The sequence below is a fragment of the Coccidioides immitis genome, assembly GCF_000149335.2.
Source record: "Coccidioides immitis RS genomic scaffold supercont3.5, whole genome shotgun sequence".
In the NCBI taxonomy this organism is placed as follows: Eukaryota; Fungi; Ascomycota; class Eurotiomycetes; order Onygenales; family Onygenaceae; genus Coccidioides; species Coccidioides immitis.
The window spans coordinates 1,825,657-1,841,366 of record NW_004504307.1 but is presented as its reverse complement, the minus strand read 5'-3'; the positions used below and the strand labels follow the sequence as shown (position 1 = coordinate 1,841,366).

Here is a 15,710-nt window from a genome sequence, read left to right as displayed (position 1 = left end):
AGGAGGTTGACAGGCGGTTCCAGATTGAGTTTAGCGTTGGGCGGCAACGGTCTGCGGCGCTAAAAATTAAGGTCTGGCGCACTCTAAACCAGATGCGGCCTAGCGTGTGCGCCAAGCGGCTAACGCAGCCTAATCTCGAACAAGCAACTGGTCAGGGCTAGCCCTGGAGTGTCCGGCGCCGATCGACAGCAGGGCTTGGCATACACGTGACTGAGGATGACACCATTCCCTTATCTAACCGATTGATGATGGCGCCCGATTGGGTTTAGCGGCGCAGCGATAAGGCATTCTCGTTGTTTTGTTCCGGAATCTCCCGAACCTGCGCGACGGGGAAGGAGCTTCGAGCAGGCAGCGCAGCCCGGCAGGGATCTTTTCTGCTTGCTTGCTTTGCTTTGCTCTGGCTGCTTGGTCTTCCGGGCTCATCCCATCTCTTCTCATCCTCCTGTTCTTTTTCTTCTTCTTCTTCTCCTTTTTTTTTTTGCCTTCTTTCATCCTCCTTCACCTCTACCTAAGTTCTTTCAATCCTCCCCAACTTCACCTCATATATCTGCGTGACATCACAACCTAAATCACCCCGATAATAGACTTTCTGAAGATAACAAAACTCTATCGACGGCGGAGTACCAAGATCCAATCTGGGCGACACACCCCCGCAGCCAGTCTCCATCTTTGGACCCTCTCTCTGCTCATGAGAGAAACCCCCAAGCTCTTTTAAGTCATCCTCAGTCCCTCCCTGAGCATCTCCCCATAAGAGCTTGGCCGAAGCAGAACTTCCTACTCTCTCTTCACGCTGCTCGCTGGCCTGTACCTGCGCTACTTTTGCCTTCGCTTCTGCCATCCCCGTCCACCTCGAAGGGGGGATGGCCCATACGGAGATCGTTCCATTTGAAGACAAGAAGACTGACACGCGTTACTCGAACTCACCCATCCCGGTGCGAGAAGGCAACAACTTTGACTACGATGGCAGAAGAACATTCAACCCCCGAGACGCCTTCAGGTATGAAGGAGGCATGATACATCCCAGCATGTCTACCCAACAGGCCGAATCCTGGGAGGAGCACCATCCAACCCCCCCTATTGCTGTTCCCTATCCTGGAGACAAGCATCCCGATCACGAATCTTACCATGATGGCTCACCTTACGAAGAACATTCATCGTCCCTTGAGGATTTTACTCGAAATAGGCGGACGTCTATCAGTTTTAACCCGGAGGTCACCCTTGACTGTGGCACTCACCATGCCTTGGATGAACCCCTGAGGAACCTACGTCTTAGGGAGCGAGCCGCTGTGGAATCACCTTGCAGCGGTGACAGTAGCGAATCCGGAGAAAACCAGGCGGGCAGCTCCCACGAGTACCACCCTGCTGCCCGTCCGCTGTTCCCACGAGGCTTCTCGCAGCAATCCTTGGGATCATCGGCTTCTGACAGTTTCTCTGTCGATACAGAATTACCTCGTGCTTCGTCTCTAACATCGCTGTCCACCGCTTCGCCGGTCACGGACGAACTGCGAACACCCCCAGACGGGCGTCGAGATGTTTATATCCCGACATTGCCCTGCTCTCCTTTGTCCCACCCGCATTCCTTGGATGGAGCGGAAGGATGGTTTGGGAGATACGGCCTTGGTGGCAAAGCGCGGAGCTACTCAGGCAGACCCGGCAGCTTACGACTTCGTCATGGGTCTCGAAGACCCACAACCTCCGGTGGCAAATCTCCCGCCAGTGCTTTTTTGTCGATGTTTGGCCGTGAAGCGTCCGCACCGAAACCCGACGATGAGGGACAGTTGGTGGGGACGGATTATGTTCTTGGCAAAACCATCGGATACGGAGGTTTTAGCACTGTCAAGGAGGTTTTCAAGGTCAATGACGATGGCCGGACAGAACGCCTCGCGGTCAAGATTGTAAAGAAGAACCTTGTCGGACAGTCTGAAAGACAAAATGAACAGTTCCAAGCCGAGTTCGACCACGAAGTCCGAGTGTGGAGATACCTAAACCACCCTAATATCTTGCCGCTCGAGGCGGTCTATGAAACAGATTACGCTACATTCTGCTTTACTCGAATGACAAACGGTGGCACCTTGTTCGACCTCGTCAAAAAGCACCACCGCGAAGGCCTCAGGATGGACCAGGCGAAGCATTACGCCTATCAGCTGGCATCTGCCATTAGATATCTGCATGAGGACGCTCGCGTGGTCCATCGGGATGTGAAGCTTGAGAACTGTCTTCTCCATTTCAAAGACCCCAATGATAAGGAGGCGCTCGGCAAGCTGTATCTCTGTGACTTTGGGATGTCTGAATGGATGATGGCAGACACCAGCGTCAATGCTCCTGCCCCCTACGGTGATGCTGCCGATCGACCACCGCCAAAGAATATCGGCCCATCGAACATGAGTACAAGCATCGCCGGCGGTGTGGGAGGAAGTCTCGAGTATGCTGCACCGGAGTTGATCATGTCAAAAGAAGGAGTACTTGAGCCGGCCGCTGACATATGGGCTCTCGGAGTTATTGTTTTCGCTCTTGTGGCCGGTTCCCGACCTTTCGATCACTCCTTCCAACCCAAGGTGCAAACGAATATTGTGCATGGACGATGGGATAGGGGTGCTGTTTTCAAGGGTGAACAAGAACTTGAGCAACGCAACGATGCGCTGGCTTTGATTCAGGGATGCCTTGAACTGGACCCAATGAGGCGCTGGACGATCGCCGATGTCATGGAGTGTCGGTGGTTTGATGAATACGTTGAAACAGTCGAAGAACATATTCCTCCACAGTGGAAGTACTAGACTTGACTTCCCCTTACTTCTACACTTTACCTCTTTTTCTTTTACGAGAGTTATGGACTTTTTTACGGAGCAAGAATTGCAAGGCGTCTTGGCTTGTTTTACTGATGCTTGGCCTGGGATCGGGGACGGGCGGTTTCGTTGATACCCTCCAAATGATACCTTGGCGTGCTTTTTTCTCGCTACTCTCCCGGGAGCATTGTCTGGGGTTCGACGGGATTGGTCATCTTTGTTTGTGTTTTTGTTTTTGTTCGGCCCTTTTTGCGGAGTCATTTTTCAAAGTTTAAAGCTTGTTTTCCTTTCCCTTGCTCATAATCCTATATTGCCTTGTCACCCTATTTGCTATCTATGGGGGGTGGTTGGAGTTTGTCTTATTGATATCCTTTTCGGCAAGGTCTGCATGCTCCTGGCTCCGTTTCCATTGTGCGATTAATATCCTCCTTTTTCAATCTTTGTCTAGGTGGGTTTATCTACTTTGGTGGCATGGAGTTGGTCGCCTTTTTTTTTTTTTTCTTTTCGGGTATTATTTGATATCAACTGGGATTACAAGCCCATATATTTCCGCCTTGCAGTTTTGCTATTGTTCAGGTGGCGCTTGATGATAATGTCTTACATTTCCTGAAGTTTTCACTTCCTATCAGTTATGGCCCTGTTCTTGTTTTTGATAGGATTTGTTTTCTTTTTCTGTGTATGGCGTCCTGGTGGCTGGCTTTCATGTTTTGCATCGCTGGATTCATGCATGTCTGGCATCTCTTATGGGGAACTTTTATGGCCAATAACTGTACCAGTATGCTGCTATTATGCAATTGCTAGTGGGAGAGGATATTCATCACTTTTTAGCTTGAAGATAAAAAAGCAATAATGCATAATAATCATACAAATCACTGGATCATCCTTTTTTGGATCGTAGAGGAGGAGGAGAAGAAGGACGAGGTGATGGTGGGGAAGCATTTAAAACTGGGCTTGACCGGTGCAACACCCTGGACCCGGGAGTATGCAGTTTTCAAGGCATGTGTACGCCACGGATGCCAGCCAAGTCAACCGGGTCCGGGATTCAGTCTCTTGATAAGAGTTGGTATGTCATTCCAGGCGTGCCCAATGATCAGGGCCCAGAGTTTTCGTGGAGATAAGTGCCAATCAGCCAATTGTTCGCAGCTTCACAGGACAATGCATGTATATAACCAGACATGCTCCATGCATGCATGCATACATAATGGAATAGGGAAAAACACTGGTGTGGGGGTGGGGGTTTTGGTTGGGAGGGGGGTGGAAGTGCAGAAACAAATCATCGGTATCTGGTTGGCTCCAAGTACCAGAACCAGGATTGTGAAGAGGTAAGGTTGTGTGATATGCACGTGTGCGGAGTAGCAAGAAGGATAGAGAAAAAAGAAAGGAAGAAAAAAGCATGAGGTTATTTGGTAAAGCTAAGATTGTTGAAGCTTGTCGACAAGACGGAGTCTATACTCCCGTATGTACGGAGTACATTGCAAAGTCTTCCTGGAAACAGTTCGATGGAAGAGGACCCAAGGTCTAGTACTGGCTCTTCCTCGGGCTGCAATTGGCTTTTGGAAGGCGTTGAAGCTTGGGCCCTCTTTTTTTCTTTTTTTTTTTCCCTTTTTTTTCCTTTTTCTTTTCCTTTTTTTTTTTTTTGCGGGTGGAACCGGGCGGGCAGAAAGTTGTGTATTTGATTTCCGAGGAGAGCGGGATGAGTTCGTTGTTCTCCGGGGTTGAATGGCTGCTGGACTGTTTGTTAGATGTGTGTGGGCTTTGGGGAGATTTCTTCAACGGCTGCTTTGCTCGTCAAGCTTTTGCTCGAGTTGGACGGCTTAAAGAGTCCAACAGGACTCGTAGCAAGTTCGAATTCGACATGGTCAACGAGTATCTAACTAATTAAGTAGATCATCCATCCCCTTCGATTTCCACTGAACAATCTAAAAAAGGAGAAAAGAAAATGTAAGAAAGAAAAAGTGTAGTCTGGTCAAAGTCCCCGAACCAGTCTTAACAGATGACAGCTTGACTCGGACGGACGATCGGGACCAAAAATCATTGCTGCGAGAGCTGCACGCACCAGTGCGAACTCGTCCACGAAGAATCGAAGATGTGATTCTAGGAAGAGGAGCTTTTGCTGTCTGTTTTGAAATGCTCTGAATGAGCCACCACAACTTCGGGATGTCCAAGCTGTATGTCTGAAGTTTAGGCATTACTAACTAATCAACTACATGGCCTGGGATCGTCCTGGCGGGGGAATTCAAACATCTCCTACGGAGTACTACAGATAGACACTTTCGAGATTTGCCACCTGTTTTGATCTTGGTTGATGTCATTTCTTTGCTGGAGAACGAACATGTCAGCAAGATAGTGAGTGACTTATGGAGAATCAGAGGAAAAATCAAGGTTAATTCCAGAATGGAACCATCACCAATTCATGACTAGTTAGTTAACCATCATCAGGATGCGAGCTTTTTTTATTTTTTCCAGCAGAAGAACTTCCCAAACATCACTCTGCCCCTTGCTCCATAGACCACGCTGACTCCTGAGCACGTCAGCCCGCAGACTTTTTCTCTTTTTCGCCTCCAGATTCACAGATCAGCTCCACCGCAACCAAGAAGGCGAAAAGAGCGCGCTAAAAGAGTGGCAACGCGGCCGTCTTGTTTCGGTGAGTTAGTGGCCGGCCCTGCACACCAATCCACGGGCTCGCCGGCTTCAGAGTTCTCGCCTGTGATCCAAGAATAGCGCGAGTTTAATCCCGTAAAGAGTCATCTTTTGCTCTTTGTCCCTTGTTTCTTTTTATCACATCTGCTGCGCAATTGAGAATTTTCTTCCCTAGCTTTTTTTTTTTTGTCTGGTCTGACACATCCTCATCAGTCTGATCTCATCGCGCTACCCTTTCTGTCTATTGTAGCTAATTTGCAAAGACTCCCGGATCCTTCAGCGCAGTCGTGTTATTGCTGTAGTATCGTGTCATACCCAGGATAACAGCTGATAACGCCCCAGTACAAGCACAACAACACACAACACATATGGTCAATTCAAAGGTGCTGGCCCGGCCAGCATTGCAGCTGTCAATCGCTGCTTCTCGCCGACCTTTACCGACCGTCTCCCAAAGACAATTCGCCCAATTGACACGTCCCGTAATACGGACTCGCCGCGGAGTAATCGAGCACTCTGCCCCTCGTCGGACCAATGCCACCGCCGCCTCTCCGTCACCTGCACCAAAACCAAAGAAGAGAGCTGGGTTCTTCAGATGGTCATATCGGTTATTCCTGCTATCGCTGGTGGGCGGAGTGGGCGCATTGGGACACAGTATCTATCTACTGCGTCACCCCGCCGAGCAGTTTGCTCCAGATCCAGAGAAGAAGACCCTGGTGATTCTGGGTACGGCATCCCTTTTCCTCGACTGAGGAGCACATCACTGACAGCATTGGAACCATACAGGCACCGGCTGGGGCTCAGTTTCCCTCCTCAAGAAGCTTGATACCGCCAACTACAATGTCGTCGTCATTTCTCCGCGCAATTTCTTCCTCTTCACCCCTCTTCTGCCATCGTGTACCACCGGTCTGATCGAACATCGCTCGATCATGGAGCCTGTTCGCAACATCCTCCGGCACAAGTCCGCCACTGTGAAATACTACGAGGCCAAGGCCACAAAGATTGATTATGAGAGGAAGGTCGTGCAGATCAGTGATGAATCGGAGATCAAAGGCGATACTTCCCAGACCGAAGTCCCGTTCGACATGCTGGTCGTGGGAGTCGGTGCAGCCAATGCGACGTTCGGTAGGTCAAGCGCATAAAAGTAATGTCTCCCGCCTAGCATGGCATGAGCGCTGATTCGTCTGGAACATCAGGTATCCCTGGCGTCAAGGAGCATTCTTGCTTCTTGAAAGAGGTGGGCGATGCGCAGAAGATTCGCACACGAATCATGGACTGCGTCGAGACCGCTATCTTCAAGGACCAAACCCCCGAGGAGGTCAAACGCCTTCTTCACATGGTCGTCGTTGGAGGCGGTCCAACCGGGGTTGAGTTCGCCGGTGAACTTCAGGACTTCTTCAATGAGGATCTGAAGAAGTGGATTCCGGACATCAAGGATAACTTCCACGTCACTTTGGTCGAGGCTTTGCCAAACGTATGGCCTTAAAAAAATAAATTCACAATCCATTTTATTGCATTGATGCTAACTTGTTACTTCAGGTTCTTCCCATGTTCTCCAAGCAGCTTATTGACTACACCGAATCTACATTCAAAGAAGAGGCGATCACTATTCGCACCAAGACAATGGTGAAGAATGTCACAGATAAGTACATCGAAGCCGAGGTCACCAATCCCGATGGTTCAAAGGAAATGGAGAAGATTCCGTACGGGCTCCTTGTGTGGGCTACCGGTAATGCCGTGCGCCCCGTCGTCAAGGATCTGATGAGCCAAATCCCCGCCCAAAAGATCTCCCGCCGCGGTCTCGCCGTTAACGAATATCTCGTCGTCAACGGAACCGAGAATATCTGGGCCGTCGGCGACTGCGCCATAACCAACTACGCACCCACCGCCCAAGTAGCTAGCCAGGAGGGCGCATTCCTTGCAAGGCTCTTCAACACCATGGCCAAAACTGAAGCCATCGAGAAAGACCTGAAGAAACTCTCCGTCGCGCAATACGAAGCAAAGGACGACGAGAAGCGCAACCAGCTCCTCGATGAGATTCGGGCGCTGCAGAAACAGCTCCGCCGCACCAAGCAGATTGGCCCGTTCCAGTACTCCCACCAGGGAAGTCTAGCGTACATCGGCAAGGAACGCGCCGTCGCGGATATCAGCTGGCTCAGCGGGAATATCGCTAGCGGTGGGACCCTAACGTATCTTTTCTGGCGCAGCGCCTATCTGAGCATGTGCTTTAGCAGTGAGTTTTTATCTCTCTTTTCTTCTCGCATGTGCTATTTCGGCTTCGTGGCCGAGTGCGAAATCCCATCCTTCCGTATTTTCCCGAAATGAGCTTTGGTCCTCTTTTTTTTTCTTCTTTGGTGGATTTCTAACATGGATCGTCATCCGATTTAGCGCGCAACCGCGTCCTCGTCGCACTCGACTGGGTCAAAGCCAGACTCTTTGGTCGTGATGTCTCCAGAGAGTGAAAATAAAAGCAAAAGAAAAATAAGCCCAAAAACAATAACGACTCGTTTCTCGTGTATCTTGATATGAAATCGGACCGCATCGTTCGGCATTCTCGCCGAAAGCCTCCTACCCTTTTTCCCCCCCGCAGCGTCGGACGCCAAATCCATCCACCAGATCCTGTGTGTTAAGAGCGCGCACTTGTCCTTTTTCTTTTTCTTTTTTTTTTTTTTTTTTTTTTTTTTTTGATTTGATTTCTCTCCCTGTGTTTTTGAATTGACTCTGTTTTGAAAAGTGTTTTTTCTCCCCATTTTCTTACTTGTACAACATGATCTGGGCATCCATTAATATTTGATATTTTGAGCTAGCGCTGTTATCCTCTAACTTTGGTGGTTATTTTGGTGTTCCATACACACAAAGATGGCATCTGTTCTTTGCCCTCCTGTCTTTTCGTTCTGTCTTCCTTTTCCATCCTTTGATATTGTTTAGAATACACATAGACTTTTCGCACCCGGATCACTCCGTATTCTGCCTTTTTTTTTTTTTTTTTTTTTTCTTCTTTTTTTCTCCTGCTTTTCCGTACCTTGAGCAACCGTTTTCTTGGGACTATAGGAGATGAGAATATACTGACTTTATAGAACAAGTCGCACGGATACCCATGGATCTGGCTCTTTTGCACAAAGGATTGAATGACAAGAATGCTATCACGATAATTCGCCTTATCCCTTCCATTTAAAGAATCTACATTGTAGATTTGATAGTAAATATAGTTATACTCGTGTGGGCTTACATACTGTATATCCAGAACTAAGATTTTTGCAAAATGAAAGTCCGAAGCTGAGGAACAGCGTGTTCTCTCCCCCCCCACAAACACCACTGGATCGTCCCCCGATTCTTCTTAGGTAGCGCTCAGGTTCCGAGGTGTGTATAGCAGCCGATACGGCCATCGTAGTTGGTGATGAGTTCATCTATAAAACGAGTTAAAAAAGCAAAAAAGGAGAGGAACTCTGGTGGGAAGCAAAATGTTCAGTGCATACCCAGGTTGATTTTCGACTCCGGCGCACCGCCACGGCCATCTTGACACTTGCACGTCATCCAACCATCGCGTTGTACGATACAGTCTTTGCAGGTTTTGTGGAAGTGGCCGCTATTCATTAATTTTGGGTTAGCATTCGAGTATGTACGTATCCAGGTTGGGGTGAGGGAAGGGTCTCAGGTCAAGAAGCCTTGGGCTGTTTTGCCCCCGCCGGACCCCCGCCCGGGGGGGGGGGGGGGGGAACATACTTGTTGCGAGGAACAATTTTTCCGTGATCATTCGCGTAGCAAAGGTTCAGATCTAGCTTGCTGGCGTGGCTATCTTTGTCGCACACGGTGAACAGGAAGGCGTCGGCAACAGCGGTGACCGAACATGTTTTTATGAAGCCGCCGGCATCGACTGCCGTAGCCAGGGCGGCGACAAGAAGAGGGATGGCTGTGAGGAGCTGCATGTTTGACTAGGCTTTCGAAAAGGTATTATCCAGAGAGAGGCCTTTTTCTTCGGGGATATGGATGGACGGCAGATGCTGCTTTCGTGGCCGGATTCGAGGAATTTGCAGGGGGAGGTGCCGGTGGTTTATATATCTTTTCTCCTGCGTGGACAGTTATGGCCCTTCTGTAATTAGATATTGGTTAGATCTATGTCCCATGATTCTGCTGTCTTATGTGTTGGGGAAACATCTGTGCCCCCATTCCGGCGCCAGAAGGCGCTTTGTCTTTCTTCAATAAGCCCAAAAACTATGGGAAGGGGTCAGAGGAGGGCCGTGCCACTTGACCTCCGGAAAGCCAATGCGACAATTACATATTATATATGCAGTTTGCATGCATATACATACAGAGTGCAGACATTGAGGCACAGATGCTGCTCAATATCGACTGTCGGTGCTGAACACTGACTTTACTAGTAACCCAGAAGTCCGTGGCGGAATACCCTGGCTGCCAAATGTTTTAGTCTGGCATGAATCGTGCATGGCTCTGCCATGATGATCCCTTGAGCTTATGGCAAGGCCATTAACAACATTTGGATATATGTACTGTCGAACTCGAAGGCCGCAAGACTCCTATCTTCCTATTTTTCATGATCTCTTGCAACAGGGACTTCAAGCGTGTCTCGTGGCGGAGTTGGGATGTGTAATTTGGATGCGAATTGGTAGATTGCCTCTTTCTCTTCCTTCAGCGCAATGAGATAACCAATACCTAAACAAGATGCGAAGGCTGACCAACCCCACACGAAACAGGGCACACACAGTGAACTCCTTGATCCATGGATCTAGAGCTATTTCAATGTATGATCTCGTTTTCCTTTTCAGTCGATTGTGGAAGGCGTGCACCAATAACAAGCGGGCTCTTAGCGTTGGGATGTTGGCGTCGATTGTTGGAAGGCTATGCCACCTGCCGAGCTGCGAGAAATCCGATTTCGTGCCAGGATAACTAGGCCAGGAAAGCCCTCTCGAAGCAGAAGCATTTGTATATATGCACATACTAGTATAGTATGTATGTGTGGCTAGCAAAGCGGCAAATTATATCGGCCCTATTTTATTGTTGTGAAGCAAGTTTAAATTCGACAAAGGGTATCCGACGAGACGGTTCAAAGAACCACGAACGCATTGCAGCAGATGTGGAGCAGCAAAGACTCAAGACAAAGAAACTTGCCGTGCCCTGTAGGTTCAGCTGAAGCCAGCTTATTTACCATCTATTTTCCTCATCCGTCTCTTCCGAGGAGACCTAGGAGCCCGCCACAATCGCACAGCGACGGCTGTGAAGTTCCGGAAGGGGGCGTGTTGCGGAACGGTCTGGACGGACGACGGGAGCTTGGACCGATTCAAGGTCATCCGCATCAAAGGAGACTCTATCACGACGAGAGACTGTGTAGGTCACTTTTCTGCAAGGCTCCTTTGTCAAGTGCTGGTACCGTGCCGACTCCTGTCCTGAGCAAGAAGCTTTGTCTTGGCATCCTGTTCTATATCATGAAGGAAATGGATGTTTGTCTGTTGATCCTCAGAACGGGTTCTATCCGCGCCGAATCTCTTGGCTATGTTCATTGGGATATCAGTGAACGTTTTTTCTTTTCTCTTAAAAAAAAGGCCGCAAACCCCGGTCTCGTCACAGGGATTACACAATAAGTGGCTCCATTATGGCCTACCGTCAAGCTACTCCATCGAACTACATTTATTTTCCATAACTCCAGATTTAAACCAAGTATATAGTCTGTCCAGCAGATCTTCCAATACTCAAGCAGGGCGAAGAAAGAGAAAACTTGTCTCTCCCTCATGATCCGCGATGGCCATAGCAGGTGAGATGTCCATCAATGTTCTTCACAACAGCGTCTATACACTATCAGCCACATCATTCAAGGGGAGAGGATGCTCCAAGAAAGATGAGATTTTAATTTACTCATGTCTATTTTCGTATCCTCCTGCCCGCTGCCCTTTTTGTTGCAAAAGCACCGAAGAATTCCCTCTCCAGTTCCACCGCAATAGTTGCAGCTGTTGTGGAAGTAACCCCTATATTTAACAGTGATCGCGATGATTAGTCTCTCTCAAGAGTCACCCATACCTCCGAGTAAACTGCAGGAGGAAAAGTGACTATCATACTCATTCCGAGCAACGATTTGTCCATCAGAGTTTGCAAAGCAATGGTTCAAGTCGAGGGATGTTCGTATCTCACCCCTAGGCGCTTGACAAAGCGCAGTGAGGGTGTTCTGCTGAACGCCGAGGATATCGCATGACTTTGAGAAATTATCGGCAAGCGGGACGGCAATAGCTGCAGGAGATATGGATGAAAGTAGCAGAGGCAAGGCGTTGAGAAATTTCATCTTGTCTTGATGTTGAATACGAAGGACAGCAAGATTGGCACAGCTTTGATTCCTCCTTGGATTTGGGAATTTGAATATCTCATATTGGAGTGTGAGATGGGAGGGTTGACGGCTTATATCCCTTATCAAGAGTCCTCACTTCAAGTTTGCGTTTGCCATGCGACGGACATATCATTCTCCGGGACATGCAGCCACCCTACTCTATAATCCTGTGTTTGTGAGAGCTTTGGTTGTTTATTTGAAACTTGCGTCGATGGATACCTCGCCGTTCATGGACGGGAGCCACAAACAAGAGTCCTGTTAGATCGGCGAGTGGAGATGCCTGAGCATGAATAGGTTAAGCTTGATCATGTCTGTAAGCGCCCTAGGACTCTTTCGGGGCTACTATGCGGGGAACCTAGTCCTCGGAAGGCCAACTGGGCTATTTCCCGTTGAGATTCTGCCGTGCACAGGGGAGGAGAGAAGCCTGTATTTAGGGTAGCGGAGATGCAGGGTCCAGTCGGAGACGCATTAAATAGGTAAAAAGATCAAACAACAATAAGTATTCCGTGCCAGGAAACGGCTTTCCGTTATAACTATCCTCCGGTGAAAACTGAAACACACTATTGATGCTTCTAGGCGTGGACAGGTCTTAGGATATAATAGAAAATTTGGGTTTGACGCCTTTAGTTGCGTGAACAGCCTCCATACTGTCGGCCCTGCGGGATCGAGGAAACGTTTTCTAATGCCGCAGAGGAAGCGTCTCCAGCGTCCCTGCAGGCGATTCAATCCAGAAGCAATAGATTCAAAGAAAGCACTGAGACCTTGATTGAGAGAAAAGGGCGTTCAAACGCCATGGGGTTATGCGCCTGTCATACCATGACGGATAAATTGCCCCTTTAGACCCTTGCTCCCCGGCCTTGCAGAACTCGCTTCTCACGGAGTTTATATAGGCAACACCGCCTTAAAAGTTCCACTCTGCCGATATCCGTGGAAATTGGTCTAGAATGAACAGGGACTTGTTGGTTCCAAGGCCATTCTCTGCTCGTGTGATGCGGATTGATAAACACGGTTTCGAGGAATCTCAAGCTCCTGATGGCGGAGTTGAAGGTGGGGGTTTCAAGAGGGGCAATAATTCGTAGAAGATAAGGGCGGTGAGCAACAGCAAATCAAGCTTCCATCATGTGTTGAACACTGTTGCTCAAAGGACCAATATTTCCCCAATCAGGACTAGCAGGAAACTATTCCGGCCCGGGGGGGGGGGGGGGGGGGGAATTTGTAGGGATGCTTTTGCCCGCAAACTAAGTGGTGTATATGGTGGTCTGAAGCCTCCATGACGTGCTTTTTGTGTTTTTGTATCTAACTGTGGTTTAGCAAATATGAGTAGGGACTGCTGCACCTGCTTCGGCCCCAGCATCACTGATAGGAACAATGCCAAATTTTAACCTTTGCCATTCACACTTACATACCTGGCTTTCTTCCCTAAGTTTACAAGGCATCAGTTGGCTCACGATGTGCACAGAGCTCAATGCCCTTTTTGCCACCGTTGCTGCTGGGAAGATACAATTGATCTTCACATGCACAGATTTGCCAATGTGATCTAGCTAGTACGGCAGGCTACCGGCCCATGCTCAAGAATGTTCCAGGGTTGCTAAGTATGCGGAATGGAGGCACTCAAAGAATGGCTGTAGTGGCTAAGTCCTTTATTCAACTCATATTTTAGTATTAATACCGGGACTTTCCCTTTCTTATCCTGTCTTCACAAGCATTCTCTATCTCCATTGATTTACATTGTTCACAGTTGGATGGTAAGTTCTCACCCTTAACGTCTGAAAATGAGCAAGCCCTCTCACTCAACTCAAGATTCAGACAACAGAATGGAATCATCTACACATGATTTCTCCTGTCAACCCGTTGAGCCGACTCAGCACACTTGTAAAGCCGGGTTTGTCGTGACATGCCAAGTTGTCGTGACATGCCAAGTTGTCGTGACATGCCAAGTCGCATAAAACTTTCCATCTTCCTTGACAGCGCAACGAAGTAATCTCAATCATTGGTTTTATTTTGACATTCTTCGACGAGGCGTGGGTTGCTGGATGCTTGATATTAGGCGCGGTATTGCCACTCGATAATGAGGCCTTGAGAAGAATCTGTTTCTCAGTTATTGAAAGCATCGTGCCCAATCTTTCCCCATGTGCTACATTGTTGTAAAACACCACAATCCTTTGGAAGCTCCTTGTTCTCCAACTTATTGTGCCTACCTACGGTTGACGATTTGTTTGTTGAATGGAATGTGTAACTTGTCATGCACCGTCATTATGTCATATCCCGGCCCTCTTAACTTGTTAAAAGCAAATGATTCGATTCCTGGGTATAATACGGCGTTATTGGCATAGATCATAACAATCATAAGCACGACATTGAATAGAACCTGGATCGTCCCCTGTATTTCAATAGTTTTGAAAAAGCAGACGCGAATCAGTAAAGCGCTCGCCCACTCTAAGTACTCACTGCCTTATCAAGCCATCCTCCCAATCTCAACGTGATGAGTCGACCCAGTTCCGTGGACCCGCCCTCTCGCGCCCCGAGCTCCTCCATGTCCCGAAGGATCTTGTCAATGTACTCTCCTGCGCCTGACAAATGAAGGATATACGCAATTGCTCTGTGTAGAGCAAGGAGTCGGGCTAGTGGGGGATCGATGGACCGATCATCAGTGAGGTGTAAGGTACGGGTGATAGGAAATCGGAATTCTGGTAAGGCAGCAGCAGGAAGAAAAGTATCGATTTGGTAGGTGTGTTCCTGGTTAGGAACAGGCTCGAAGTAAATTTGGAAGTTGCCAAAGATGGTATGAAGGTCACGGGCCAGGGTCATGGCGTTGAAGGCTCGGTCGATATTTGTCCCATCAATGAGAAGAGATACATCGCAGTCGAACATATTGAGGATCATAACTGCGGCCTTTTTGGACTCACTCTATGCACCAGTTAGTCCTGAATGATTGGAAAGAAAAAAAAAAAAAAAGAAAAGAAGAAGTCAAGAAAAGAAATCCGTTTCAGCAGATGCCTTACTAAAGTATTGTCCGAGTCTGTCTGTGTTAGAGAATGTGGCAGAATATGCGCCACTTCGAGAAACTTTAATGGCTGGCCTTGAAGTTGATGTCCTTCATCGTCCTGAGCATTACTACCCTGCTGTATCAGTCGAATTATTGCCTCTTTCCGATCAAACGCACGAGATATCACGCAGCGATGACGGTCACGAATAAGGCAAGCGCCTCGGAGAACTGATAATCGTTCTGGCGTCCCGACAGACTCATGAGCTGGACCCGTTGAACTGCTGAAAGATGAGCGGGTGATGGTTGCGTGGTGCGCTGGCTAGAGGCTTTTACTATATGAAGCAAGAAGAAAGAAGTTTAGCAAATGTCACACAATGGATGTAGTAGTAGACAGGGCAACAAACGCGGTATAAAAAAGTTGTCCAGCAGGAAGTCTGCAAAACTGGTCAGCTTCTCATTTATCTCATCACCGTTATCATCAAAGTCAATGTCTCCTCCAGCAACATCTAGGTCTATCGACTCAAAAAACGCGCGTAAGAATGTGTCTTGCGATAATTCTGAGCACGAATACTCGTAAGTGTACTGCACAAGGAGTGGGCGGCTGTATGCAGCATCAGGCGATTTCTCTGTTCTACAATAGTTGATGATACTGTAGAATCTTTGTTTTGCCTGCGTGCGCTTCTGCACTGGTAAGAACTCAGGTCCTGAGACGTTGAGGATGCCCTCTAGGGAGGCCTGGTGGCGGTGTGGAGCCATTGTTTGCTTCGTCGAAGGACAATGGGAAAAAGAGAGAAGAGGCGCGTTTACATTGCGTTGTTGACTAAGCAGGTGAGAGGAAGGTAACTAATGTTAGCAGGGTCTCCATCATAGTCAACGTGGTCGGCACGTAATATTAATTTCCCGAGAACATCACGTGATCCAGAAAATCACCGCCGAAACGACGAAAAAGCAGTCGAACTTGCGGCGAGTGAAT

General features: G+C 48.4%; 6 protein-coding genes across 6 annotated transcripts; 2 read left to right on the top strand and 4 right to left on the bottom strand.

Moving 5' to 3' along the window:
- The first annotated feature begins 502 nt into the window (after window positions 1-502).
- CIMG_09053 (CAMK protein kinase) lies at window positions 503-3,655 on the top strand. Its single transcript, XM_001239431.2, has one exon. It carries the CDS (start codon window positions 861-863, stop codon window positions 2,772-2,774), a length of 1,914 nt encoding a protein of 637 aa, XP_001239432.1. The 5' UTR covers window positions 503-860; the 3' UTR covers window positions 2,775-3,655.
- Window positions 3,656-5,791: 2,136 nt separating this feature from the next.
- CIMG_09051 (alternative NADH-dehydrogenase) lies at window positions 5,792-7,882 on the top strand (the record flags this gene model as incomplete). The annotated part of the gene is made up of 5 exons (XM_001239429.1): window positions 5,792-6,146; window positions 6,207-6,545; window positions 6,617-6,894; window positions 6,960-7,653; window positions 7,809-7,882. The coding sequence occupies 5 exons, from the start codon at window positions 5,792-5,794 to the stop codon at window positions 7,880-7,882; spliced, it is 1,740 nt and encodes a 579-aa protein (XP_001239430.1).
- An 886-nt stretch (window positions 7,883-8,768) lies between these two features.
- Window positions 8,769-9,346, bottom strand: CIMG_09050 (uncharacterized protein; the record flags this gene model as incomplete). The annotated part of the gene is made up of 3 exons (XM_001239428.1): window positions 8,769-8,827; window positions 8,897-9,006; window positions 9,144-9,346. 3 exons carry the CDS (start codon window positions 9,344-9,346, stop codon window positions 8,769-8,771), a joined length of 372 nt encoding a protein of 123 aa, XP_001239429.1.
- Window positions 9,347-9,506: 160 nt separating this feature from the next.
- Window positions 9,507-10,780, bottom strand: CIMG_09049 (uncharacterized protein). The gene is made up of 2 exons (XM_001239427.2): window positions 10,119-10,780; window positions 9,507-10,065 (listed from the first exon to the last, which is right to left on the bottom strand). Exons 1-2 carry the CDS (start codon window positions 10,373-10,375, stop codon window positions 9,906-9,908), a joined length of 417 nt encoding a protein of 138 aa, XP_001239428.2. The 5' UTR covers window positions 10,376-10,780; the 3' UTR covers window positions 9,507-9,905.
- A 382-nt stretch (window positions 10,781-11,162) lies between these two features.
- On the bottom strand, window positions 11,163-11,709 carry CIMG_13572 (uncharacterized protein; the record flags this gene model as incomplete). Its single annotated transcript, XM_001239426.1, has 3 exons — window positions 11,163-11,221; window positions 11,289-11,398; window positions 11,489-11,709. The coding sequence occupies 3 exons, from the start codon at window positions 11,707-11,709 to the stop codon at window positions 11,163-11,165; spliced, it is 390 nt and encodes a 129-aa protein (XP_001239427.1).
- A 2,236-nt stretch (window positions 11,710-13,945) lies between these two features.
- Window positions 13,946-15,493, bottom strand: CIMG_09047 (uncharacterized protein; the record flags this gene model as incomplete). Its single annotated transcript, XM_001239425.2, has 4 exons — window positions 13,946-14,131; window positions 14,200-14,658; window positions 14,754-15,052; window positions 15,142-15,493. 4 exons carry the CDS (start codon window positions 15,491-15,493, stop codon window positions 13,946-13,948), a joined length of 1,296 nt encoding a protein of 431 aa, XP_001239426.2.
- Between the last annotated feature and the right edge of the window lie 217 nt (window positions 15,494-15,710).